Source organism: Dreissena polymorpha, chromosome 4, assembly GCF_020536995.1.
Source record: "Dreissena polymorpha isolate Duluth1 chromosome 4, UMN_Dpol_1.0, whole genome shotgun sequence".
NCBI classification, from domain to species: domain Eukaryota; kingdom Metazoa; phylum Mollusca; class Bivalvia; order Myida; family Dreissenidae; genus Dreissena; species Dreissena polymorpha.
The window spans coordinates 121093058-121119198 of NC_068358.1; the positions used below are offsets into that span (position 1 = coordinate 121093058).

The following is a 26141-nucleotide window of genomic DNA, read 5'->3' on the forward strand; positions in this document are numbered from 1 at the left end:
ATGCATTAATCACTGCTTGCCGACATTGCAGCTCATAGTTGTTAATTCAAAGACCACCAATCAAATCTCAGCCTCATACCTCCCATTGCAGAACATGCCTGGTTTCACATGGCGGTGCACTGTGTTGACAATGACAAGGAGGTCTCGTTGCTATAGGAACCTGCCGGACACAGATACTCCATGGCGTCCTTTGTGCCGTCTGGACAGTAGACCCAGGTGACAAGCGATGGGCACGGCAACGCCACGGTAGCTACGGTAACGGCCAGAATAGTCCCACTAGTTGACGTTCCAGCATCAAGATTTTCATAGTCCACCTGAGAGAAAAGAACAAAATATGCATCAGTAATTTGGACAACTTTTTTTTTGTAAATGATAACAATCGTTAAGATTTTTACTTTGATTAACTTGCTGAGCTTCACCTTTTATAAATACATCAGTATAGGCCATCAGTAAACTAAGATAGACAGGTGCTAAAAGCATAATTGAACAACAAAACAAAAAAACAAAAAAGCCCAGTGAAGATAATGGAAATCACGAATCTTCTAACAATAATTTTTGCACATCCTACTCACCAAAGCTTTACAATATGAGCCCGCTGGACACAGATCACAGTCTCCCTTCTGCCAGTGTGGCTGGTAATTGCCGGATGGACAACCAGTTTCGTTATGGCTGCCCAGGTAACAGAAGTGTCCAGGGCTGCAGGCGTACTCGTTGGGCGTGGGCGTGTTCTGACCCCCGGGACAGTAGTAGCCAATGGAGCATGGTCCCGTGGGCTCCCAGAGCCCTGATGACTGGCAGTAGAACCCGGGGTGCAGTCCAGGCAGTCTGCAAGGCTCTCGCCTCCAGTGGCATCTAAAGAAGAGAAAGAACGGTCAGTTACATTTGTAAGATAACAACATTTTTTATTGGGAAACGTTTTTTTCTGTATTTTCAAACATCTAAATTTTCTAGGGTAGAATCAGTAAAACAATTCATTCTGGTGGCTTTATTATTTGATATCATGCAGCAATAATGAGCCTTAATATGTTACATATTAACACAAATTGGTTTTCTGCTTCCAAAAAGTCAAAATACATAATACTGAACATAAATCAAATCATTTATTAAAATAATAGTGTCACATAAAATTCATCACTTTTTCCTGATATATTCCCCAAAGTATGTTTTTCATTTCTGTATGTTACTGAGCAAATCAATTGTATAAAGATGTCCAAAAGCAAGCATACAGGAAAATCTAACAGAAATAATTGTCTTGAAGACTGTATATAGTGTGACTCACTGTTGTATGTCCCAGGTGGACAGGCCACCTCATACATATTTCCCTCGGGGCAGTAATGTCCCAGGCTGCATGGTCTGGGATTGGGGATCACCTCGCTGCCGTTGCAGAAGGAGCCTCCACTGCAGTTGCCTGTTGGGAACTCAGATTGGCCAGAGCACAGTACTGGCCCAGGGCATGGGATAGGGGCTGAGCTGCCCACTGGGCAATAGGTACCTGGATATAATGGTTCGCAGTCATGCCACATCAGGAATTTTTACAGCTGGTCTAAGATTAATTCTCCCTTTAAATGATAACATTTAACATAAACACATTTTCCGTGGTCACAAACATGCAATTTAATGATTTCTAACCTGGAGTGCATGGCCCTCCCGTGTAGTTGGTGAGGTAGGTTTGGCAGGAAATATTGATAGAGAAATCAATGCCCCGAGTTGTAGAATTCTATTGGCTTATCACTGAACGCTCCAGTGTAGCAGAACCAGCCTGCGGCACAGTCAGCTGTGGGTTCGGCCAACCCGTCCTGGTCAAGTACTGACCAGCTAAAGAGACATGTTTATAACTGAGACGTTCAAAGTGGTGCCTTAATTGGCATCTTTTCAGAGACAACTAATTTTTTACAACCAATGAGTTTTGTGCTGTTTCTTAGCACAGTATTTATGAAAATGCCAACTTTTGTTTACAATATGTGTTTTAATACATTTGATGAACAATTAAATTGATTTCAATAATACTAATCAGTCTATATGAAAAGGTAAGAGCAAAGATGAAAAAAACGTTAAAATTAAATAGATTTTTTTCCATGCAGAATTCTTTTAAAGAGTGCTTTTGCACTGTAAATATAGAATATTAATTCAAGCCTCCATACCTGTGCATGATTTGCAGTCAAAGATGTCATCTGCAAGGGTGTTGTTGTTGTAGGTTCCCATGGGGCACAGTATTGGGCTGCATATTGGGTACCGGCCGGACAGTATGAGCCTGGAAACAGCAACACAGAAACTAGCAAATAACTACATGATTCAAGACAAATAGCCCTAAAAGCATTAGACTTGTTTTAGTGGTGAATGTTGCATCAAATAAACCAGGTTTATGCCTGAACTCTGAAATGTTACACTATTGGCAGATTTCTATCATCAAGACAATCAATTTAGTCCACATATAAATTTAAAAATAAAGATTATGACCACAAGAGCAAGCGTTGCTTGAATTTTGAATTCTAACACATTTAATCCAATTAGAGGATTGAGTTGTAACTGTTGTTATGCATAATAACATTCCATATGCAATGCTATAGTCTTGTGCTGGGACCCTTGAATGCAAGAAACCATGTTCACACCTGGTAAACATGCCACACTAACCTTGAGGGCAAGGTGTTCCGGTGTATGTATGGCCTGCGCAGCAAGGCAATAGTAGCCAGAAGGACATGTCTTGCATGTGGCCAAACCTCTGGACATCTGCATAACTTCCTGCTGCGCATGGTATGGGGCTGGTTGTACTTCAGGGCAATAGTGACCAGTGGTGCATGGACCTAGACCAGAATTCAATCATTAACAAGAGCACCCGCCTTGCGGTGCAGACCGCTCATCTATTTTCTTTTAAAGGTGAAGGACTCTCATTTTCAATCACAAAGGAGGGAGGAGTGGTGAAGAGGGTGTATAGTGTGGGTTGTGGACATTTATTACATTATCTTCCAAAACAGCGAAAAAAATAAAAAAAATCGGGGGGGGGGGGTGGGGGGGGGGTTTGGGTGCCATGGTTGGACGGTATTTCAAACATACCGTTTTAAAAAAATTGGGGGGGGGTATAGTGTGAGGTGTGTGGTGATAATTTGTGAGATGATCTTAAAAAAAAAATCAAAAAAAAAAAAAATTGGGGGGGGGTGGGGTGGGGGGTGGGGGTGGGGTATAGTGTGAGGGTGTGGTGGTCATTTGGTGAGATGATCTTAAAAAAAAAAAGCACGGGGGAGGGGGGGAGGGCACGGGGATGGTTTGGGTGAAGTCTATTGGGTATGTCAGGTAAGAGTAGTTTCATCAAAAGTATCAATCAAATCTAATCATAAATAAAGAAGTTATGGCCATTTTATAGCAAAATTTAATAAGTTGACCTTGAGAGTCAAGGTCATTCAAGGTCAAAGTAAAATTCAAGTTGCCGGTACAGTAACCTCATGATAGCATGTAAGTATTTGAAGTTTGAAAGCAATAGCCTTGATACTTCGAGTGGATGATCGACACAAAATTTAACCATATATTAAAAAATTACTAAGTCAAAAAAGGGCCATAATTCCGTAACATGACAACCAGAGTTATGCAACTTGTCCTTTTACTGTACCCTTATGATAGTTTGTGAGTGTTCCAAGTATGAAAGCAATATCTATGATACTTTAGGGGTAAAGTGGACCAAAACATAAAACTTAATCAAATTTTCAATTTTCTAAGTTAAAAGGGCACATAATTCTGTCAAATGCGTCAGAGTTACATTACTTTGCCTGCACAGTCCCCTTATGAAGTTTTAGTAAGTGTTGCAAGTATAAAGCAATAGCTTTGATGCTAGGAATAAAATGGACCTAAACACAAAACTTAAAACCCACTCCAAATTGTCAATTTTCTAAGTATAAAGGGCACATAATTCTGTCAAAATGCATGCCAGAGTTTTATCTAACTTTGTCTGCCCAGTCCCCTCATGATAGTAAGTAATGTACCAAGTTTGAATGCAATAGCATTGATACTTACTGAGAAAAGTGGACTAAACGCAAAACTAACCAAAATTTTCAATTTTTTAAGTATAAAAAAGGCACATAATTCTGTCAAAATGCACGCCAGAGTTATCTAACTTTGCCTGCCCAGTCCCCTCATGATAGTAAGAAGTAAGTGTACCAAGTTTGAATGCAATAGCATTGATACTTTCTGAGAAAGTGGACCTAAACGCAAACTTAACCGGACGCCGACGCCAACGCCAACGCCAACCCGACGCCGACGCCGACGCCAAGGTGATGACAATAGCTCATAATTTTTTTTCAAAATAGATGAGCTAAAAAGATATAAAACTATGCGTATTATGATTGTTTGAAAATTTATGTATGAATTCAAAATTAAAATACAAACAATTTACAAAGAAAAAGTAGAACACTTGCAAATAATATATAGCACAAAAAATGTTTCAAAGACATTTTGTGAGTGGCCTTTTAGATATCCAGACGCTGTAAAGCACACTGTGGCAAAAAAATATAAATAAAAATATAAGTTACCTCCAGTGCCAGTGTTGTTGTTTTCTGGAGCTCTGGTATTGACTCCACTCTGACAATAGTATCCTGGGGCACAGAGACCAGTAGGCCAATCGAGACCCGGACTGGCGCAGTAGTGACCGCCGAGGCACTGAGTGCATTCGGTCACTGACTGAAGCATGGTCACGTTGTTGAAGGTTCCAGCCGGACACATGGAGTAGTTGTAGCCATTTGCACCAGGGCAGTACGCACCCTCTGGACACTCGTCCAGCCGGTCCTGGTTGACACAGTAGTAGCGCGGCAAGCATGTGTCGCACACAGAGGCTCCAGTCTGATTCATGAAGGTGCCTACAAGTGGGCGCAGAAGACATTCATAAAGGCTTTATACAAGGAAACGGACTGCAAAATGTTGTTTGTAGTGTAAGAGATTACATATACTGTAACATCTTAAACAACAATTATCTAAGATGGTATACATCTATCAATAACCTTTACTTTGAAAGAAATACACCATAGTACACTGTAGTAACATAACTGAATTGATATTTTCTATTCCAATATTATTATACAATGAAAGAATTGGGAGCAAAAAAAAAAATCAATAAATACATTGTTTGATAAAATAAAATCGTTAACAAAACTGAACTGTTCAATTAATCTTATATTTATTTTATGTTAAGTGTTTAATCTGAAACTTGTGTAACTAATAAAGAAATGTTGAGGTGATAAAATGTTTCAAGCTCAATTATCAATCTGTTTTCACAAATGAGAAATCGAGAAGAGAAGTGTTACCATCTTCGCATGGCAAGGGATTATCAGAGCCTGTGGGGCAGTAGTGGCCTGTGGGACAGATGTTGCCTGTGACCCCATCTATGGGGGTGCTCGAGTTGGCCCCAAGCGTACAGTAGTAGCCCGCCTGGCAGTTACCTGGAAAACATGGGCATAAGAATGTTGAAAGTCACCTATGATAAAGCACATTAGGATAAGAATGTTAAAAGTCACATAACAAATAGGACCTGGGGATAAGAATGTTGAAAGTGACCTGGGAAATAGCATGAGTAGAGACTGCTTCGAACATCCTGCTATTTTGACCAAAATATTTAACAATGTCCGGCTTCTTTATGAAGCATTAGATAAAAACTTACCAACCGGCTATTAGAAGTAACCTGCCTACTTAAAGTTATAAAAAACACTCTAAGCACATCTCTGTGACACACACCTACCTGTACTACAAAGCTGAATTTCATTACTACTGCTTTTTATTTGACTTATTGCAATCATGCATGAACAACAAGATTGCCAAGCAATATGGTCCCCTACCGGCTCATCAATTGTCAGAATTCCACCATTGTCAGAATTTTTAATATATTTTTTATATATTTGTTGCCATAGGAACCAGAATTTTTGACGTAGGAACAAATGAAATGACGTGCATAATGTCCATATTGCTATCTATCAATGTTTCAAGTTTCATGAAAATATGAAGAACTTTTAAAGTTATCGCAGGATCCAGAAAACCACCATTTTCAGCAGTATTTCTAGTCTATTTGTTGCCATAGCAACCAGAATTTTTTGACATAGGAACAAAATGAAATGATGTGCATAATGTCCATATTGCCATCTATCCAGGTTTCAAGTTTCATGAAAAAATATAAGAACGTTTAAAGTTATCGCAGGATCCAGAAAAACCTGACTGACGGACAACAGAGCGCAACCATAAGTCCCCTCCGGTGAAACCGGTAGGGGACAATAAGCTTTTTGACTGGTAATAAGTCGTTACATTTGTAGTTTGCTAACAGAGATATTTTTGCAGAAAAACAAATACAAACAAAATACATTAACTTAGGCTCCTACTCACCAAACAATTCTTAGACTTCAGACTAAAAATAAAGAATATTCTTAAATACATTTTTTCAAGATTTTCTTTATTATGAGTCAAAATTTGCATAAATCACCTCTAATATAAATGTTCTTTCTTAGGGACATTTTGTTACTGACATAGGCACCATTTGTAACATTTACATACTTAAAGTCAGAAGTGCTTTTTCTGAGATCTTGGTCTATTCTTTATTCTACAGTCTAAGAATGGTTGGTGAGTAGGAATCCTTGTGAAGGAGTACAATATTTATAAATGGGTAAGTGCTTAAGTAAGGCTTCATATGGAGTAAAACAACTGAGTCGTGCTCTGGGAAAAGCGGGCTTAAAGTCGACCCAGATTAGCGTGTGCAGTCTGCATGGACTAAAAAGGCCTATACTGGATTTTATTTTAGACAAAACTTCCTTTGAACAAAATATTCCATAAAAGGGAAAGATCATTCCTGCTTAGCATGTCTGCACAAGTCATCTGGGACGACATTTTACCCACAAGCATTCAGCCCAGATATCCCAGGGCGTGGCTCAAATTATACTGAGTAAGTTTGGGGGTTAGGTGCTACTCAGTGAACAGCATGCAGATGGTGTAAACAGTAAGAGTTACCAAAATATTAGAGGACTGGTTAACAGATTTGCATTGGTTTTGATATGTGATTGATATGATACAATTAATATACAAGAACACATATATCTTGAATAATCATTCATAATATTTATACATTTGTAGAACAGAAAAATGAATAAATACAAATATTCCTGTCGGAAATATAATCTGGAACTTCAAGAAGTACAAATCAAATACACTAGCGCAAGGTGTTTCAGGCTCTAATTTTAAAGCTATTTGCTTATTTAATTGTTTTAATAAGTCACTTTTGTGAAAATAATAAAAAAAATAATACTTTTTATTTAAATTGTAACTTTGCCTATCTCTGGCAAAGCCCTCAAACTCAGTAAATGTACGCAATCAACGATCAACGGTATTTTTTACCATTTTAATGATGAATAGGAAGGAGACATTAATTAGGTATATGGATGGATTATTGAAGGATTATTATAATGGTGTAAGGAGAGAACATTCTGAACAATTAGACACATACAACATTACTCATGTGTATATATGAGATCTTACATTAGCTTATTATTTCAAGGATGACTATAAAGTTGGAATTCCAATAAGAACATATCAGAAACAATAGGTATATCAGAACATGTAAATATATTAATGTTTATGTAGGACTTTTTTCTTTTATCTAAAAGCAAAATGAGAATAAAATAAGCATCTTTAAATTTCATACAGTTGGAACTGTAATAATAAAACTTTAAGACTGGCAACATAACATTTTGAGAAGAGCAAAGAGTTTACATTTAAAGAACACACATAACTATAAGGGTGATCTAAATATAAACATTACCAACAGTCCAGTCCTGCAATCAAAATCGTTAGGCATTTAGTATTGTATATTTCAAATAAAGTGTCATTGCTTGCAAACATAAAATTAATGCTTGATTTTTTGTGTACTTGGTTAGGCTTGTATACGAGTTTCATACTTAGTGTTTTTCACCCCACAGGTAAGATTTTCTTTGGGTAGTCCTGCATCCTTGCCACAACACAAGACCACCCCAAATATAAACAAGAGCACCGCATAGCAGGTGCCACCCTCATCTGTGGCTGCAGTTTTGAATAAATGAACTTGTCAGAAGAAAAGAACTTAGATTTTAGAGCCTATGTTTAAGTTTCATATTAGAGGTCACAGTGACCTTGACCTTTGACAAAGTGATAAAAAATGAATGCGGCATGTAGAACTGATGTTTTAGCCTAACAAGATAAACCTATCTATACAAAACCCTTACCTAGTATCCTCTACAGAACCTTGTTCAGAGAAATCTGGGCTTATACATGTAACATAAAGTATTGTCCGTCCCAGATTAGTCTGGGCAGTCCGCACAGGCTAATCAGGGACACCACTTTATGTGTAAACTGAATTTTGGCTTAAAAGATACCTCATATTAACAAAAATTAAAAAACAGAGGAAAGTGTTATCCCTGATAAGCTTGTGGCAAACTGCACAGGCTAATCTGGAATGCCAATTTATGCACATGCTTAAAGCACAGTTTTTCCAGAACAAAGCTCATACATACACTTACCTGTATAGTTGGAAAGACCAGCGGAGGCACAGTAGCGCCGGCAGGGCAGTTGGCACAGTCAGAGAGAGCCTCCCTCCGGTGCTTGTCCGGAAACTTCCTGCTGGACATGGCTCGGGTGTGGGCTGTACCGTTGGACAGTAGTGACCCGTGGGGCAGACGTGCCATATGCCAGGGATAACCGGGTCTGCTAGAATGGCTCCACTGGTACAGTAGTATCCGGCATTGCACATGCCAGTGGGGACTGTTAGACCTGCACTGTGAAAGGAAAATTAGCATAAAATGTGAGTGAAATACAAGAATATTTCCCAAAATGATCACACCTCAAAATGTAAAGAATATTTTTCAATAATTATAAAAAAATGGAAAGAATGTTTTCCAAATAATCATATCATAAAAATACATTGCACAAAAATGGCAACATAGTAAGCAAAAATGATCCGATACTAATTAGTTTATAGATTATGAACTGATGGATACTCGATTGATAAAAAAAGAAAATGTCTTATACAAACAATTTAATGTACTATAAACAGACCGGGACCAAAAGACAAGGTCGAGACAAACTTCAACATAGATTCTTGTATTCTTGAGTCGCGTTCTGAGAAAACTGGACATAATGCATGTGCGGAAAGTGTCGTCCCCAGATTAGCCTGTGCCACAGGCTAATCAGGGACGACACTTTCGTCTGATTATGGATTTTTGCTAAGAAGAGACTTCATTTAAAGGAAAAATGTCATAAAAGTGGAAAGTGGCATCCCTGATTAGCCTGTGCGGACTGCACAGGCTAATATGGGAAGAAACTTTACATACATGCATTATGACCAGTTTTCCTCAACGATTCAATATGCCTCACCTTCACTGCCGCAGAAGTATCCAGGTGTGCACTGCGTACAAGCAGAAACATTCTGAAGTCCCTCTGATTTGAGAAGGTTCCTCTGGGGCATGGGGTCTCTACAGACGACTGGGCGGGGCAGTAGGGAGCCCGCTGGACACGTGTAGCCCGCACCAGATGTGGGCATGGAAGTGTTGGACCCAGATACACAGACATAGCCTGCGCTGCAAGGTCCAGTGGGATTGGACAAGCCTGAAAACATGGTAAACAAAAGTGCAGCATACTTTATACATATTTGCTAGTAAAAAGACACCAGGGCTTGTTAATTGTGTGATTTGGTTTTTGCCAATTTAAACAGATTCTTTCAATGATGTAAGGAGGGTATATTAATCAAATTACAGTTATTCTGGTAAAGCTTAGCAAACTCTGATAAAACTATAAGCAAACACTAACCAGTAACTTAAAACATACCTACTTCAAACAGGGATTTAGAGGAAGAATGGCCAAATTATTATTATTGATAAATCTCCATGCATGTTATGTGGGCTGGCTAGGATTGTACACAAGTAATCTTGAAGTAAAATTACATATACGAATGCTTTTGAAATAAATTGGTCATATCTTAATTATATTTTTTTATTAGTTATAAAAGGGTTATGTTGCAATCCTAAAAACCGACATTGAAAATATCACTATATTATCTGAACAACTTCATTTCTTTCAAGTTTTCTTGCTTTCTATCAAACCTTCATTATCACAGTAGAATCCTCCGGAACACGGGGTACACTCTGTGTCACTCTGGAGCCCAGTCCGGTTGTTAAATGTGCCGGCGGGGCATGGGTAGGTGTTCTTGGCGGTGGTGTTGACCAGGCAGAAGTAGCCTGTGGGGCAGGCGGCAGGGGTCACCACACCGGACGCAAAGCCTAACCTGGCCGTCTCTTCCACTGGATCACAGTACCTTAAAGAAAGGTTGGATTACCTATATATACTGTTTGGTTGACACAAATAAAGTTGGTACAAAATATTGTTTCCGATTTAAACATGTGAAGAAATAATAAAATTGATATTTAAATTTATAACATAGTTTGACCTTATTGATTTGTGATTGTTGATAATTGTTATCAATTATAATGATTATTTAATTAACTCAAAAGAAACTGTAGAGATATTTCAAGGAAATTGAAACTCCTATAAAACACCCACAGTCCATACAGGCTAATCAGGGACAACACTTTTTGATTTAAGGTATTGTTTGTTAAAAAGAAGTTTCCTTGAAATAAATTTCAGTTTAGGTGGAAAGTGTTTGTTCCTCATCAGCCTGTGCGAACTGCACAGGGTATACTGGGATGACACTTTACGCACATGCATTCAGCCCAGTCTTCCCAGAACAGGGCTCATATATATTTGTATCTAAGATGGCCATCAGTCATCAAATTTGAATTTCATGAGCACACATCAATGATATACATTACATTATCATGCATAGGAGGTGTGTAAAGTTTTATAAACAACTGGCAGATGTTGTTTGGGTCCCCTCGTAGAATTTTGTCTAAAAAACAATGTCAAATACATCAACTGTATTATGCTTTATTTTAATCTGCAACTAAAGAAAATCACATTCCAGAGACAGACAGCTTACTTTCCTATGGGGCAGGCCTTGCATGCCGTCTGTCCACTCTCATCCTGATATGTGCCGGGGCTGCATTGTATGTGAGTGGCAGATCCATTGGGGCAATACGACCCAGTCGGACATGTGTAGTTTGCAGGGGTGGCGGAACTCTGACCCGCCGGGCAATAGTACCCAGCTGCACACGCCCCAGTTATGCCTTGAGCCACACAGTAGAATCCGGGAGTGCACAAGTCACAGTTGGTCACAGCGATGTTGCCTGTAGCCGATGAGAAGGACCCTGGGGGACAGGGCGTGGGTGTTTTAGACCCCTGGGGACAGTAGTGGTTCACAGTGCAGACTGTCCCGTTGGGAGAGGTGGCAACCGCCCGTACAGTAGTAGCCTGTTTGCAACAATACAGTTACTTAAATGTGCATGGATATTCTGAACAAAAAGAAGATAATTAAATCTTTAAGGCCTGTCATAACAATTTAAATAACCATTCTAAAACATTAAGGTTAAATATTTGCATTACACAAAAAGTTGCATTACAATTACTTGAGACAAAACTGTCTCCAATTATTGTTTATGCAAAAATAAGAAAGATTAAAATGCTTCATACATCTTGGTATTCAAATCAATCAACAAAAGCAAACTATTCTTAAACTTTTCTTAAAACGTATCCACCTTATCTCAGATTACCTTACTCAAATTTAAAACACAAACAATACACATTTCCCTTACCAGCATCACAAAGGCCCTCTGTTGTGTTCAGTCCAAACTGGCTGCAGTATCTACCGCCGTCACAATCGACTGGGTAGTTAGAGCCAGACGGGCAGTAAGTTCCCGGCCAGCATTCCCCGCCCGTATAGTTGACCGCAGGGCAAGAGCACATGGATGGATCAGTAGTGTTGGCTTCGTCTATTGGCATTCTCTGGTATGAGCGACCGGTACAGTACCAGCCACCCCGCGCAGTCTCCCGTGGGAGTAGACAGGCCATCGGCTGAGAGTAATATTAGACTTTCATTTTGTTATTTACAAGTTTTTTTCCAACATTCACAATAATGGTATTGATATCAGGAGCTTTTTTCATGGCTATGCAAACATAAAAGATTTTTTTTTATACAAAACTATGTTGGCAAGTGATTATTTCCAAATTTTGAATTTGAAAATTGATTGGATATTTATAACTTTAGATGTATTTAAATATAATGGTATTAGAAAATGATATTAATAACAAGAAAATGGACAGAAATGTCTGTAGAAAGAATGGACATTCCTGAAATGTTTGTTGACGATTTGATAAAAGGCGAATTAGTTAAATTAGCTGAAACTACAAATTTTGCATTTTTTGTACTAAAAAAGGGGAATTACTATTAAAAGCTGGGCACAATTTGGCTGGTCATCCCACTTGGCACTAATTTTATGTAAATAAAACATTTTCAGATAGGATCTAAAGGAAAAAGCCCTACTTACACTTTTATAAAAGGAAGACATTTAAACATGTCATAGTCATATTCAATCAAATGGTCATACTTTCACAGTATTTTCCTCCAGGGCATTGCAGGCAGTCTGTGGAGCTATCTTGGCCGTTGACAGGGTTATAGTAGCCCTTAGGGCACGGGTACTGCCTGTCATGGGTGGTACCTACAGGGCAGTAGTAGCCTGCGGGGCACGGGTACAGGGCGTACGAGGTGGTGTTCTGGGTGCAGTAGAAACTAGCCGGGCAGGTAATGCAGGCGGACTTGCCTTCCGATTCACTGCAGAACAAAACAAGATGTGTCACTGATGCTTCCATGAAACCTTTTCGAGACACAGACAAATCAACTAGTGACATGAGGACACATATATTAATCTTAATGAGCTGCGGTCTGGAAAAACAGGGTTTAATGCTTGTGCATTAAGTGTCATCCCAGATAAGCCTGTGCAGTCCTCACAGGCTAATAAGTGGAAACACTTAACACCTGCATTAAGCCTCATTTTCCCAGACCGATGCTCTAATATACTTAAAACTTCAAAATAAGACAAAGGGCTAAAACTCCGCACACATTTGTTGAAGCAAATAATATTTTTCTAAAATCATCTTTACATTAAGGTAATTCAGCTGTGAATGCTTAAGTGAGATCCACTCAAAAAATTAACAACTGTTATAACCCATGATTTGTCCCGTTGCCATGGTGACATACCTATATGTGCCCGCAGCGCAGGGCAATGGATGGGATGAGCCAGTGGGGCAATAGTAGCCTGTGGGACACTTGCCTCCCACCCCTGTGTTGTTCACAGAGTTTGGTGTGGCAGTGTTAACACCTGTCGATGAGAAACCATACTTTAGTGCTTAATGTTATGAGTACAATGTCATTTAACATAATTAACAAATAACATAATTGAACATCTATACATACAAATTAAAGTTATAAATGTAAGTGTGCTTTTAAATACGTGTTAGAAGAAGTATAATCACATACACTAGTATTGAACAAAATATGAGTCAATATTATAGAGTAAATAACAAGAGCTGTCAGAGGACAGCGCGCTCGACTATTCGAGTGCTTGACAGTATTATGTAAGCCATCATGGAGAGGGGGGGGGGGGGGGGGGGTATAATGTGGGTGTGTGATCATTTAATAGATAATTTTTCAAAAATAAGAAACAAAAAAAAAAATTGGGAGGGGGGGGGGTTGGGGGTGGGTAGGGGGGAGTATAATGTGGGTGTGTGATCATTTAATAGATGATCTTTCAAAAATAAGAAAAATAAATATAAAAAAGTTGTTGGGAGGTTGGGGGGGGTCTTGGGGGGGGGGGGGGGGGCGTGGGGGGATGGTTTGGGTGGAGTGCATTGTGGTATGTAAGGTAAGTGTTGTTTTGTAAAACTTTAACATAGATTTATCAATAATATGCATATTCTAAGTATAAAAGGGGCCATAATTCTGTCAAAATGCTTAATACAGTTGTCTGCTCTTGTTTATAATTTGGGGTCATGTTAGTAAACAAGTATACAAAATATTTAAGCAATATGTCAAGGGACACAGGAAATATTTGGGGTTGTACGCAAACTTTAATATAGATTTATCAATAATATGCATATTCTAAGTATAAAAGGTGCAATTATTCTGTCAAAGTGCTTGATACAGTTGTCTGCTCTTGTTTATAGGTTGGGGTCATGATTGTTAACAAGTATACCAAATATGAAAGCAACATGTCAAGGAACACAGGAAATATTTGGGGTAGTACGCAAACTTTAACATAGATTTATCAATAATATGCATATTCTAAGTATAAAAGGGGCCATAATTCTGTCAAAATGCTTGATACAGTTGTTTGCTCTTGTTTATAGGTTGGGGTCATGATGGTAAACAAGTATGCAAAATATGAAAGCAATATGTCAAAGGACATTGAAAATATTTGGGGTAGTACGCAAACTTTAACATTTGCATGCAAACGGACACAGCAACGCGGACGCTGGGGTGAGTAGGATAGCTCCACTATTTTTATATGATAGTCGAGCTAAAAATGCTTACTGGTAACAAAATTTGTAAGAAAGTGTACCTCACAATGACTTACCACTTGTGCAGTAGTAGCCAGCGTTACATTGCCCAGCATAGTTGTCCTGGCCTGGAAGCAGACAGTACTTGCCCCCATCACACTTGGTGCATTCCGACAGCTGGGTGAGTGACATCACTGGGTTGTAAGTACCTGCAGGACATGGTATAATGTCTGCACCGGTGCCCTCTGGACAATAATAACCCCTCGGACAGGGCTCAGCAGAGTCCCGCGATGTACAGAATGATCCAGCTGGACAGACGTAGCATTCCGAGGCGCCTGTGTGATTGGTGTAGGTGCCGTTGGGACAGAAGATGTGAGTGGCAGACCCCAGCGGGCACTTGGATCCAATTGGACAGATGTTACCCATGATGCCGTCAGTCGGTGCGTTATTGGTGGCACCCAGAATGCAGTAGAAGCCTGCAGATGAATGAGAAGTTTCATCAGACTGTTATTCATTTATTGAACTACAAAAATAATATGCATGCTTGTATTCAATGAATATCACTCAAGATATCATTTTTTAATTATGTGATATATGATTGACATACCTGCTGAGCAGTCTCCAGTGACTTGCGCTTGTCCAGTAGCATTGCAATAGCTGCCAGGGTCACATGCCAAACAGGCGGTTACATTGGTACGACCTGTAAAGGGTTGATAGGTTCCGGCTGCACAGGCAGTTGGCGCATAACTTTGTTCTGGACAGTAATGTCCCACTGGACAGATGTCTCCGTAGGCTTTACCCACAGGGGCTGCCTCTTCCGATGCATTGCTGCAGTAGTAGCCTGCGAGGCAGTTGCCGGCAGGTTGCTGCAGGCCTGTAGAGTCGCAGTATTTGCCCGGTGTACAGAACGTGCAGTCAGTCAGTGAGGTCAACTGTGCAGCAGAGCCGAACATGCCTTTTGGACAGTCAGTGGGTATAGATGACCCTTGGATACAGAAGGTTCCTTGTTCGCACTCACTTCCATTCCCTGTGGGACTTGGAGAGGTGGCAGACAATGTACAGTGGAAACCGGCATTGCACTTCCCAGCAGGGGCAAGCATATTGGGCTGATGACAATAATATCCTGGATCACACTTGATGCACTGATTTTCTGCAGATATCCCTGTGGTATTACTGTATGTACCAATTGGGCATGGATTTTCTCCTGAAGTTTTTGTGCCAGCTGGACAATAGAATCCTGCAGGGCATGTCTTTGGTGTGACCACTCCGTGGGATGCCTCACCCACTCCACTCTGCTGCTCAGTTATTGCTTCATTTTGGTCACAGTACTTTCCGGCAGGGCAGATCTCACAGGCACCCATTCCAACATCGGGCTGATAGAAGCCGGAAGTGCAAGGCGTTTCGGCTCCACTGCCTTCCGGGCATTCATGGCCAGCCAGACACTTGTTTGAAGTCGGCTGTGGCTGGGTGCTTCCCTGAGGACAGAACCAGCCCTCTGTGCAATTCCCGTTGGGCAGAGCTCTCCCGATGCCCGCACAGTACATGCCCGCGGTACACGGCAGACAGTTGGTCTCGTTCTCATTAGCGTATGCATCACTGAAGGTTCCCTCTGGGCAAGGTATTGCTGACTGGCTAGCCAATGGGCAGTAGTGGCCTTTAGGACATATATCTCCAAATGTCTCATTAACTGGGTTTGACATAGTTGATCCGGATGAGCAGTAGTATCCTGCCAAACACGGTCCAGTAACTGCTAACAGCTCATCTGTCTCACAATAGTAACCACCTGTACACTGGGTTGGAATTGAAGACCCATTCGGGCAGAAAGTTCCGGCAAGACATTTCCCACCAATGCTCTGTGCTGGACAATGGCAGTCTGACCCGGATTCGTTGCCTAGGATACTGGGCTTGTCGGTCCAGGAGCCCAGTGTGCAGTACCAGCCGCCTGAACAGAACCCGGCAGGATCTGCCAGGCCCTCCGACGGGCAGTACTTTCCAGCCGGGCATAGCACGCAAGCGTCTATGTTGGCGCGAGTTGTAAAGGTATTGAATGTTCCATTGGGACAGGGATACTGGTGCGCAAACTGTGTGCCCTGGGGACAGTAGTAACCTGAAGAATCACAGAAAAATAATACATATAGTATGGAAACCGGTCATGTAAATTGTACTATGTAATCATGTTTGTATAACAGCAGCATAGTTTGTTTCACTAAAAGGTTTCATAAATATTGGTAGTTGATTATATCAAACTGATTTGAATCCTTTTTTAATCAGAAGCAAAGTTAAATGGCTCTATGCAACCAGCATAAAATTCTGGGAGCAGCTCGCAGTTGGTTCCTGTTTTATGATTTTTGCTGCTCATCAATATCTTCAAAAAGGTATTAAATTAAATTTGATTTTCTAAGAAACTTCAAACATGTCAAAGTGCTTATCAGAGTGGTAAAGGGTTTAAAACATATATTAGAAGCAAAGATACAGATCTTACCTTCTGGGCAAGGAGTATTGGTTGCGCTGCCCTGCAGACAGTAGTATCCAGCTGGGCATGGGTCACATGAGGCCTTCTGCTCGAGTATCTGGAATGTCCCACTTGGACACTCAGGGGGTGTGCTGGTGCCATTCTCACAGTACTTTCCTGCTGGACACGGTCCCCCGCTGGCGTCTCTGACAGGGGGATTGGAGGAGTTGGATCCACCGAGGCAATAGAACCCTTCAGAGCACAGGCCAACTGGCTCGGTCAGGCCGGTAGCATCGCAGTAGTAACCAGGTGTGCATGAGTGGCACTCTGCCGCAGATCTCAGTAGCGTCTGGTTTCCGAAGGTACCCAGTGGACATGGGGTGGGATCCTGTGTGCCTTGTTCACAGAAGTGACCGATGGGACATGGTCCGCCATCACCCTTGGTGGCATTTGACGGCATGCTGCTGTCGGAGCCAGATTTGCAGTAGTAACCGGCATCGCAGAGTCCACTTGGTGCAGTCAAGTTAGTTGTGCCACAGTATTGCCTAGCTGGGCATGTTGTGCACTGGTTTTCAGCTTGGAATCCCGTGCTGGAACCGTACGTGCCAGATGGACAGGGTCTCCAATCTTGTCCTGTTCCTGTGGGGCAGTAGAAACCTTGCGGACATGGCACCTGATTTATGCCATCTACACAGTACTTTCCCATAACACAGTCGTAGCACTGAGATTGCACAGTAATGCTAGTGTATTTTCCATGAGGGCAAGGCAACGGGGCAGGGCCTGTTCCAATTGGGCAATAGTGGCCCGCGGGGCACACATTTCCTGTTATATTGTCAGTAGGGTTGGCTTTCGTTGCTCTACTGATGCAGTAGTACCCGGCTGAACAGTTTCCTACAGGAGCATTGAGGCCAGGGCTACTGCAGAACACCCCCCCTTCACAGTCAGTGCAGTTCTCCAGATAACCAATGCCTGTAAACAGAATTAGAACAATACATTTCATGCTAAAAGAAGAAACAACTGAACTGAAACAACACACTGATTAATTCCCCACACAGCAGCTTTTGTCCATTTTACCACCAGTTGACCATTTTGAAGTAATGTTTTGTACAATGGGTGCCATGCCATACTGCTCTTATAGAAAATTTCACCATTTATGAGTTTTTAAATACAATCTAAAATCATTCATGTACTCCCAAAATTTGGAGTTTTTGGCAGCATTAAGTCCACCAACCTCGAGTAGGATTGTAAGTGCCTGAGGGACACTCAACACTTTCGTAGGACCCTGGGTTGCAATAGGAGCCCTCAGGGCAGATGTTTCCAGTTGTGCCATCGGTGGGATTAGGAATGGACGCCTTCTTAATGCAGAAATAGCCAGAATCACAGTACCCGGTGGGAAGGGCAAGACCAATGGAGCCACAGTACTTGCCAGGGTCACAATCCACACAGGCTGATAGAGCCATGGAGTTAGTGTTGTTGTTGTACGTCCCAGCGGGGCATGGGAATTCTGCGGCAGTTCTTGTGCCCGCTGGACAGTAGTGTCCTCGTTGGCATGACTCTGGGGTGTCTACGCCATTATGTAGTATACCATCACAGTAGTACCCAGCATCGCAGATCTTGCAAGTGGACTGTAACAGAAGGCAAAACGAATGAAGAAAATTAGAGCATAGACCAATCTGGTATCTGATTATACAATAGTTTGACAATAGTTTTATAATATATAATAATTTATGCCTGAGCAAAAGCAAGTTCTCAAGCTCATATCCTTCTACTATAAATACTGACTACTTCTTTTACAAATGAGGTTAGATTTTCTTTGTATGATGCTTAAGGTCAAAAAGTGATTAATAGTAATGAGGTATAAGACAAAACTTGTGAATGAAGTACAAGGATATCTGCACATTCCATGGTTTCCTTAAAACTACACACATGTCTTAAAGGGACAGTCAACCACGACTGATGAAAAAAGAAAAGTTCTAAAATACCATATTTTTTTACAATTGTTAGTTTATATTGATTAAAATATCACGACTGGTATATTACATTACTTGAAAAAAGTTCATTTTTTCAGTATATTCAGTAATACAATTTTGCGATGTGAAATCGAAAGTACATCGTGAAAATTGGTGACATAACGATTTACACACTATAAATAACGCAAGTAGATTCATAATTTTATATATAATATATATACAATTCATTACACATGCACAATTTGCATTCCTGGGTTTACCACGTGTCGATAATAATCAATCTACTGGCGTTATTTATAGTTAACTGGTAGTTACCTGGTAGACATACCCGTAAAATTTACTACCAAATATACTGAAAATATGAAAACTTAACAACTTTTTTAAAGTAATGTAATATACCAGTTGTGATATTTTAATCAATATAAACTAATAATTGTAAAAAAATACCGTATTTTACAACTTTTCTTTTCTTCGTCGTCGTGGTTGACAGTCCCTTTCAAACAAAGAACCAAAAATACAAGTGTATGAGTTCATATTCTGGTTTATATGTTTTTAAGGTTTCACTGTTGCAGCCATACTATTTAAGTTATGCTTGACACAATTTTTTTTGTTAATTCCAAAAAAGTACCAGAACTTTGATCATATTGAAAAAAAACAGGTTCACGTGCTGGTAAATAATTTGAACAGTTTCATCACTTAAGTAGCAAAACTTTGAGTTACACATGACTTAAGTTAGAGATCTTGTTTTGAAATATAAGGGACAAAACTCAACTTATTTTAAAGACATCTGAACCAAAATATCAAGGTTCACAGGTTGACATGCTGGTCAATGTGTTTGCACAGTTTCATCACTCTATCAGCAATACTTTGTGAGTTTCACACCAAACAAAAATATAACAGACTAACAGACCAGTGGACAACAGACTGACAGACCAGTGGACAACAGACTGACAGACCAGTGGACAACAGACTGACAGACCAGTGGACAAAAGGACAAGGGTTAATCTATATTCCTTCATCCAAATGTGGTGCCAACAGTCAAATATCTATACAACCATTAAAAGAACGTTAATTGCAATAAAAAGATAATTAAGTTTTTTCAATGTTATAGCAATAAGTACATATAACCGGTCGTCGTGGCATAGTGGATAAGGCGTCCGCCCCGGGATCGGGAGTTCGAAGATTCGAGCCCCATGGGGAGCGTTTGTCGAAGGATGGATGTTTGTCATGGGACTTGTTCCGAAAGGGCCGGTTCGTGAGCAGCAAGCTAGTTAAAAATAAATGGTTACCGACTTCTATCCGCCTGGCCCCTGACATAGTGATAGGATTTGGGAGGTACATGGTATACATGCACAAAGTGTCTCATAAGTCAAATTTTCTGGCCCTTTCAATAGGGGTGATGCTATAATAAAAAAGACCTTTTATAACAGCCAGTTTACCTGTCCTGTAGCATTCTGGTACTGGCCAGACGGACATTCAATCTCGGCCCCACTTCCCTCCGGACAATAGTGACCTGGCGTGCAGCTGTAATTTGACGGTTGCATATTGGTCTGTCCAGCAGGACAATAGTAGCCTGCTGCGCATTTCCCCGTGGGCTGTGCCAGACCAGAACTGCTGCAGTAGTAGCCTATAATCAATGTGAACCATTCAAATACTTGATACTGTGAATACAAAGGAGAACAGCAGATAAATAAAACACACAACAATAATGTTATTCTTTTCTTTAATAAACAGGAAAAACTAATTTTCAACATAAACAGAAAGATATTTGTACTTTACGGCTAAAATAAAGACAAAGAACTTTTTAAATTTGACTTCTAAAGCTGATCATACAGAAAACTTACGAGAAGGCCTTTCTGTAGACTTTTTATTATCTATGATAATGCATACCTTGGCAAACAACCTCAATAAATTGAGCCATGTTCTGAGAAAACTGGGCATAATGCATGTGCGTAAAGTGTCCTCCCAGATTAGCCTATGCAGTCCGCACAGGCTAATCAGGGATTACACATTCTGCTTTTATGATACTATTAGTTTCAAGAAAGTCCCTCCTTACCGAAAATCAAGTTAAGGAGAAAAGTGTCATCCCTGATTAGCCTGTGCAGACTGCACAGGCTAATCTGGGAAAACACTTAACGCACATGCATTAAGCCCATTTTTTTTTTCAATTATTCCTCAAGTATCTGGACCCATACCTGGAGTGCAAGGCTCGCAATCGCCAGCTTTAGTTTTTCCCGTTCCGTTCTGGTAGGTTCCTGCCAGACACTCCTGAGCAGTCTCCGTCCCGTTGGGGCAGTAGTGACCCACAGGACACAAGCCTCCCGTGGTTCCGTCTGTTGGATCTGGGACCTGGGCTCCGGACATGCAGTAGTAGCCCCCGTAACATTGACCCGACTCGGCCGCAAGGCCCGCTGTACCACAGTAGTAGCCTAGGACAAACAGGATTGGCAAGTTATTTAGAATTATTTATCTCATCTTAATAAAAATAATTTAAAATATATTAGTTTAAATGTAAAGGAAGTTTAATGACTTCAAAAGCAGATCATATTTTACAGGGCTTTATCTTCTGCAAAAAACGGCTAGACTTAAACAAAGTCTTAACATACGTATTGATTATTGCAAATAAAAAAAATAAATATTCTACACATGCAATATCCCCCCAACCACTCACCTCCAGTGCATGGTTTCGGACTTGGTGAACCAGACGGACAGAAGAAACCAGCAGTACACTGGCCTCCAGTCTGATTGACGGGGCAGATACAGCTGGGCGCAGAGTAAGTGCCAATTTCCATAGGCTGCTTTGCCCAAGCTCCGGCCACGCAATAATAGCCAGGATCACAAGGGCCTGTGGGAGTTGATAGGCCTGTACTGCCACAGTAGTACCCAGGGGTACACGGTAGGCAGGAAGCAGAGCTGGTGCCCCCTGTGATGTTTTTAAAGTAGCCGATGCTGCATGGGTACTGGGTACCAGCCTTGGTACCATTTGGACAGTAGTGGCCCAGTGGACAGACATTGCTGGAGAAGTCGGTGGCATTGTCTTGACAGAAGTAGCCTCCTGGGCAGGTGAGGCAAGATGATGCACCTACCGTTGGGCTACATAACGAGAAACAATGGCCAGATGTATGAAAAATGAGCAGACATTTTGAAATCAGTTCTTAAAAACACATGGAAAATAAAATTGTACACGATAAAATTGTATGTCTAAAAGTGAGAAATATTTAAATAATTTATATTATACGAATGTACTTGAACGACAGCTTACTGATACTTTCCCTACTTTATCAGCAAGTGAAAATAATTTGAAAATGTATGGACTACTGAGATAGAATAAAAGGTTTGCAAATCTAAAATTTCATGACATATTTTGGTTTCGATTTAATTGAAAAAAGTGGACAAATTTGACTCCACAAAATTATAACAATTAACGCAGCCCTATCAGTCAGCTAAAACCAACACAGTGAATCCAATATTCCACGATACTTATATTTTCTTAACTCTTTCAGTGCTGGAACCGAATTTTGAAGGCCTTTGCAAACAGTTTGGATCCAGATGAGACGCCACAGAACGTGGCGTCTCATCAGGATCCAAACTGTTTGCTATTCTGATAGTATTCTTTGAAAAAAAATCAAAGAATCAAAATGCTAATTTTAGAAATTCAGCAGACGACATTTTAGCAGACAACAAATTTCCCAGCATGCAAAGGGTTAATCAAAATTACAGTACAAAAACCAAACAACAGTCACCTGTAGGAGCCAGCAGGACAGCCGAGTGGGAAGCTGGTTCCCACGGTGCAGTAGTGTCCCACAGGGCAGGGCCCACCTGTGGCATCTACTGAGGGGTTGTTAGGGCTCTGGGCCCCTCGTAGGCAATAGAAGCCAGCAGCGCAGTTTCCAGTGGGCTCAGAGAGACCGGTAGTGCCACAGTACTTGCCATAGTCACAAGAGGTGCATTGTGAAGAAGCCGTCAGCTGAGTCGTGTTGCTGTAGTATCCCACTGCACAAGGCGTGGGGTTGATGGTTTGAGCCAGGCAATAGGAACCTTTAGGGCACACACCGGCATTTCCAACAGACCCAGAAGGTGTGGCTGAGTCTGAGCCTTGCGTACAGAAGTAGCCTGCGTTACACGGCCCACTTGGTGAGCTCAGTGCGGTAGCGCCACAGTAGTAACCTCCTGTACACTGCGTGCAGTCTGACACCGCGGCAAGTCTGGTGCTGTTTCCGAATGTCCCGGCTGGGCAGTGTTGCCACACGGAGCCTGTGCCAGATGGGCAGTAGTATCCCTTGGGGCAGTCATTTAGGGTTAGGCCATTTGTGCAGTAGTAGCCGGCAGTACAGTTATCACATACAGAGGCTTGGGTTGTTGATTTGAATTTACCATCTTCACACTGCTTGGGAGTTTTGGTACCTGCTGGGCAGTAATGACCAACCGGACAAACATTGCCAGTGGTGCCATCGGTTGGGGTGGGAGTGCTGGCCCCTGAGCTGCAGTAATACCCCTGCCGTGCATGGCCCAGTGGGGCTTATGAGACCGCTAGTGGCGCAGTAGTATCCACCTTCACACTGAGGACACTGGCTTGAACTGGAGAGGCCGGTGCTATTAGACTGGGTCCCAACTGGGCAATTGGTAGGGGTAGCAGTCCCTGCAATGCAGAATTTACCCTCCGGGCACAGCTTGCCAAGGGTTCCGTCGGTTGGTGTGGGGGTCGGGGAGCCCAGAATGCACCAGTACCCAGCAGTGCAGTCTCCTGTAATAACGACATAAATGGATAATATTATAAATGTTACCTAGCACAATATAAACAGTATTTGCAATACGACTTAATTTAAAAAAAAGTAGTTTTATAATATTGCTGAATACTTTTGCTTAATATAAAAAGTTCAAGAAATTAATAATAAAACTTTCCCACTTGAAGTTGCAGAATGGAAATTTTTCTCTAACAAATAGAGGATATTTGTTGGATTCATTGGAATATCGATTTTAATTCACAAGTGATCATAGAAAATATTATTTTTTTTATAATCACGAGTGAATTAAAATCAATATTCACCAAATCCAACAAATTTTCTTTTTATTTTCTGCTTTTTTCACTGTTTATTTACATTGTAAAAGAGTTTAGCTGGAGAATTTCGCTGGAATAATGACGTCATTTCACAGTAAAACAGTGAAAATTATCGATAACGTTCAGAGTTATTTTTCACTGTTTGAAACCGTGAAATATAAGTTATAATTCACTGATATTGCTCTATAAACCACTGGAAAGCATTAAATACACCATCAAACTAACCTGTGACGACACTGAGTCCTACAGACCCACAGTATTTCCCAGCCGGGCACTTAGGGCATTCACTGGCAGGCCTTGAGATTGGTTCCCGGGTTGTAGGTGCCAGATGGACACCCAAACTCTGTGGCAAACTTGGTACCATTGGGGCAGTAGTGACCAGCCGGGCACACATACAGTGTGGGGTTAGTGATAGGACCAGACGCAAAGTTGCAGTAATATCCTGTAAAGTGGTGATAAACATTATAACATAACATGCCTGCATGATAACATTTTTATCATATATGTAGTACAAGTTATAAGTGTAGGGGAAGAGGTGAGCTATTAAGATATACATGATTTGTAATTTCATTTAACGATGCAGTTCATATGTGTTTGATATGCTGGAAAAATTACCATCTAGTAAAAATCATTATATCATCACCCTAAAACATATTGGTGATACAAACATATGTAACCAATTAAAATGTAACCATATGCATGTCTTGGTACCAGTGGTTGCTGTTTTATACCTGAGATCAATAAACATTCACTTCACCCTGATATAGCGAACACTACATCATTTATATGATCTGAGTTCTACTGCTTACCTGCTGGACATACTTTACAAGCAGCCTGCCCGGTTTCGTCCTGGTAGCTTCCTGACTCAGCACTGCACAGGCTGTGCATTCCCGCCTGCGCAGTAGTGCCCTGCCGTGCATGAGACTTCTGTCGGGGAATCTGAACCTGTTGGGCAGTAGTAGCCTGAAACAGAGGTTTACATGAACAATTGAAGGCTGAAGTTAATGTTGGTAAGTCATTAAACAAAAATTGAGAAATACAAATGATTCAGAAATGGTTAAAAGATATATGAGCCACTTTCTTCAAAAACAGGACTTCATTATTGTGGCCAAATTATTTTCCAAATTAGCCTTTGCAGTCTTCACATGCGAATCAGGCATGACACTAATCGCTTTTATAAAATTCAGTGTTTAAAAGAAGTCTCATCTAAACAGACAGCACAGGCTAATCTTGGAAGTTACTTTACAAACATTTGAGTCACATTCTGAGAAAACTGGGCATAATGCATGTGTGTGAAGTGTTGTCCCAAAATAAGCCTGTGCAGTCCGCATAACACTTTCTGCCTAAATTGGATTTTTGCCAAGAAGAGACTTCATTTAAACGAAAAATGTCATAAAAGCGGAAAGTGTCATCCCTGATTAGCCTGTGCAATCGCACAGGCTAATCTGGGACGACACTTTATGCACATGCATTATGCCCAGTTTGCTCAGAACACGAACATTTATTAAGCCCGGTTTTTTCAGACACCGGCACATATTGTTCATCCTAGAAAACACTTTACATGCATCGCAAAATAATCCAGTATCTTGAAGTGTAGCTTTTTCTTTAAAAACATTTTACAGAAAAACTGGTTGTCATGATAACATATCTGCTTAAACTTATGCCAATCATGAGCTCAGAAAAATAAATATTTTTTTACAAGAAAATTAACATTTTAGCACATGAGTTTGACATATGTGATGTATCGAAATAAGTCCATTAAACATTAACGGTTGAGGTGTATAATCAATTTCAACCCAGACAGGTGTATTGTTACCTGGAGAACATGGTCCCTGTGGCTGGGTCAAGCCGAGATTCTGGCAGTAAAAGCCTTGTGTACAGTTGGTGCAGTCTCCAGCCACCTGGTTCCCGGTCTTGTTGGAGTAGGTACCAGATGGGCACCGTGCCTGGTTACTGGTGGAACCGGACGCTATCAATAGAATAAGATGCTATAAATAGAACAGCATTTTTTCATTCCTTGAAAATGGAGGCTAGAGTATTTGAACACTGTTAAACAAGCGATTGTAATGAAACATTGGGATAGTGGATGTTGTTTGGACAAAAAACAGATACATGTTAACAACTTAACTGGACTTATCTGGTAAATGTCATAATAACTAAAGGGATATTCTCATAAATCAACAAAAAATTGTACCTTAAAGTACCAGAATGAATATAGGAATAGTAG

General features: G+C 40.7%; 1 protein-coding gene, 1 long non-coding RNA gene and 2 pseudogenes across 2 annotated transcripts in view; all 4 read right to left on the reverse strand.

The window, feature by feature from the left end:
* Positions 1 to 60: 60 nt before the first annotated feature.
* On the reverse strand, positions 61 to 1523 carry LOC127878745 (uncharacterized; annotated as a pseudogene).
* A 267-nt stretch (positions 1524 to 1790) lies between these two features.
* On the reverse strand, positions 1791 to 2663 carry LOC127877825 (uncharacterized). The gene is made up of 3 exons (XR_008048626.1): positions 2632 to 2663; positions 2142 to 2251; positions 1791 to 1815 (listed from the first exon to the last, which is right to left on the reverse strand). It is a non-coding gene; the product is annotated as an uncharacterized LOC127877825 (long non-coding RNA).
* Position 2664: 1 nt separating this feature from the next.
* LOC127878746 (delta-like protein 1) lies at positions 2665 to 11839 on the reverse strand (annotated as a pseudogene).
* Positions 11814 to 26141, reverse strand: part of LOC127877824 (zonadhesin-like) — a 43764-nt gene continuing 29436 nt past the window's right edge. Inside the window, 17 exon segments of the mRNA XM_052424083.1 lie at positions 11814 to 11952; positions 12486 to 12709; positions 13136 to 13256; positions 14511 to 14909; positions 15041 to 16540; positions 16916 to 17854; positions 18117 to 18510; positions 20295 to 20482; positions 21051 to 21284; positions 21527 to 21948; positions 22599 to 23353; positions 23355 to 23599; positions 24140 to 24212; positions 24214 to 24356; positions 24724 to 24781; positions 24783 to 24877; positions 25731 to 25883. Of these exon segments, the coding sequence (XP_052280043.1) occupies positions 11852 to 11952; positions 12486 to 12709; positions 13136 to 13256; positions 14511 to 14909; positions 15041 to 16540; positions 16916 to 17854; positions 18117 to 18510; positions 20295 to 20482; positions 21051 to 21284; positions 21527 to 21948; positions 22599 to 23353; positions 23355 to 23599; positions 24140 to 24212; positions 24214 to 24356; positions 24724 to 24781; positions 24783 to 24877; positions 25731 to 25883 (6044 nt within the window). The 3' untranslated portion in view covers positions 11814 to 11851.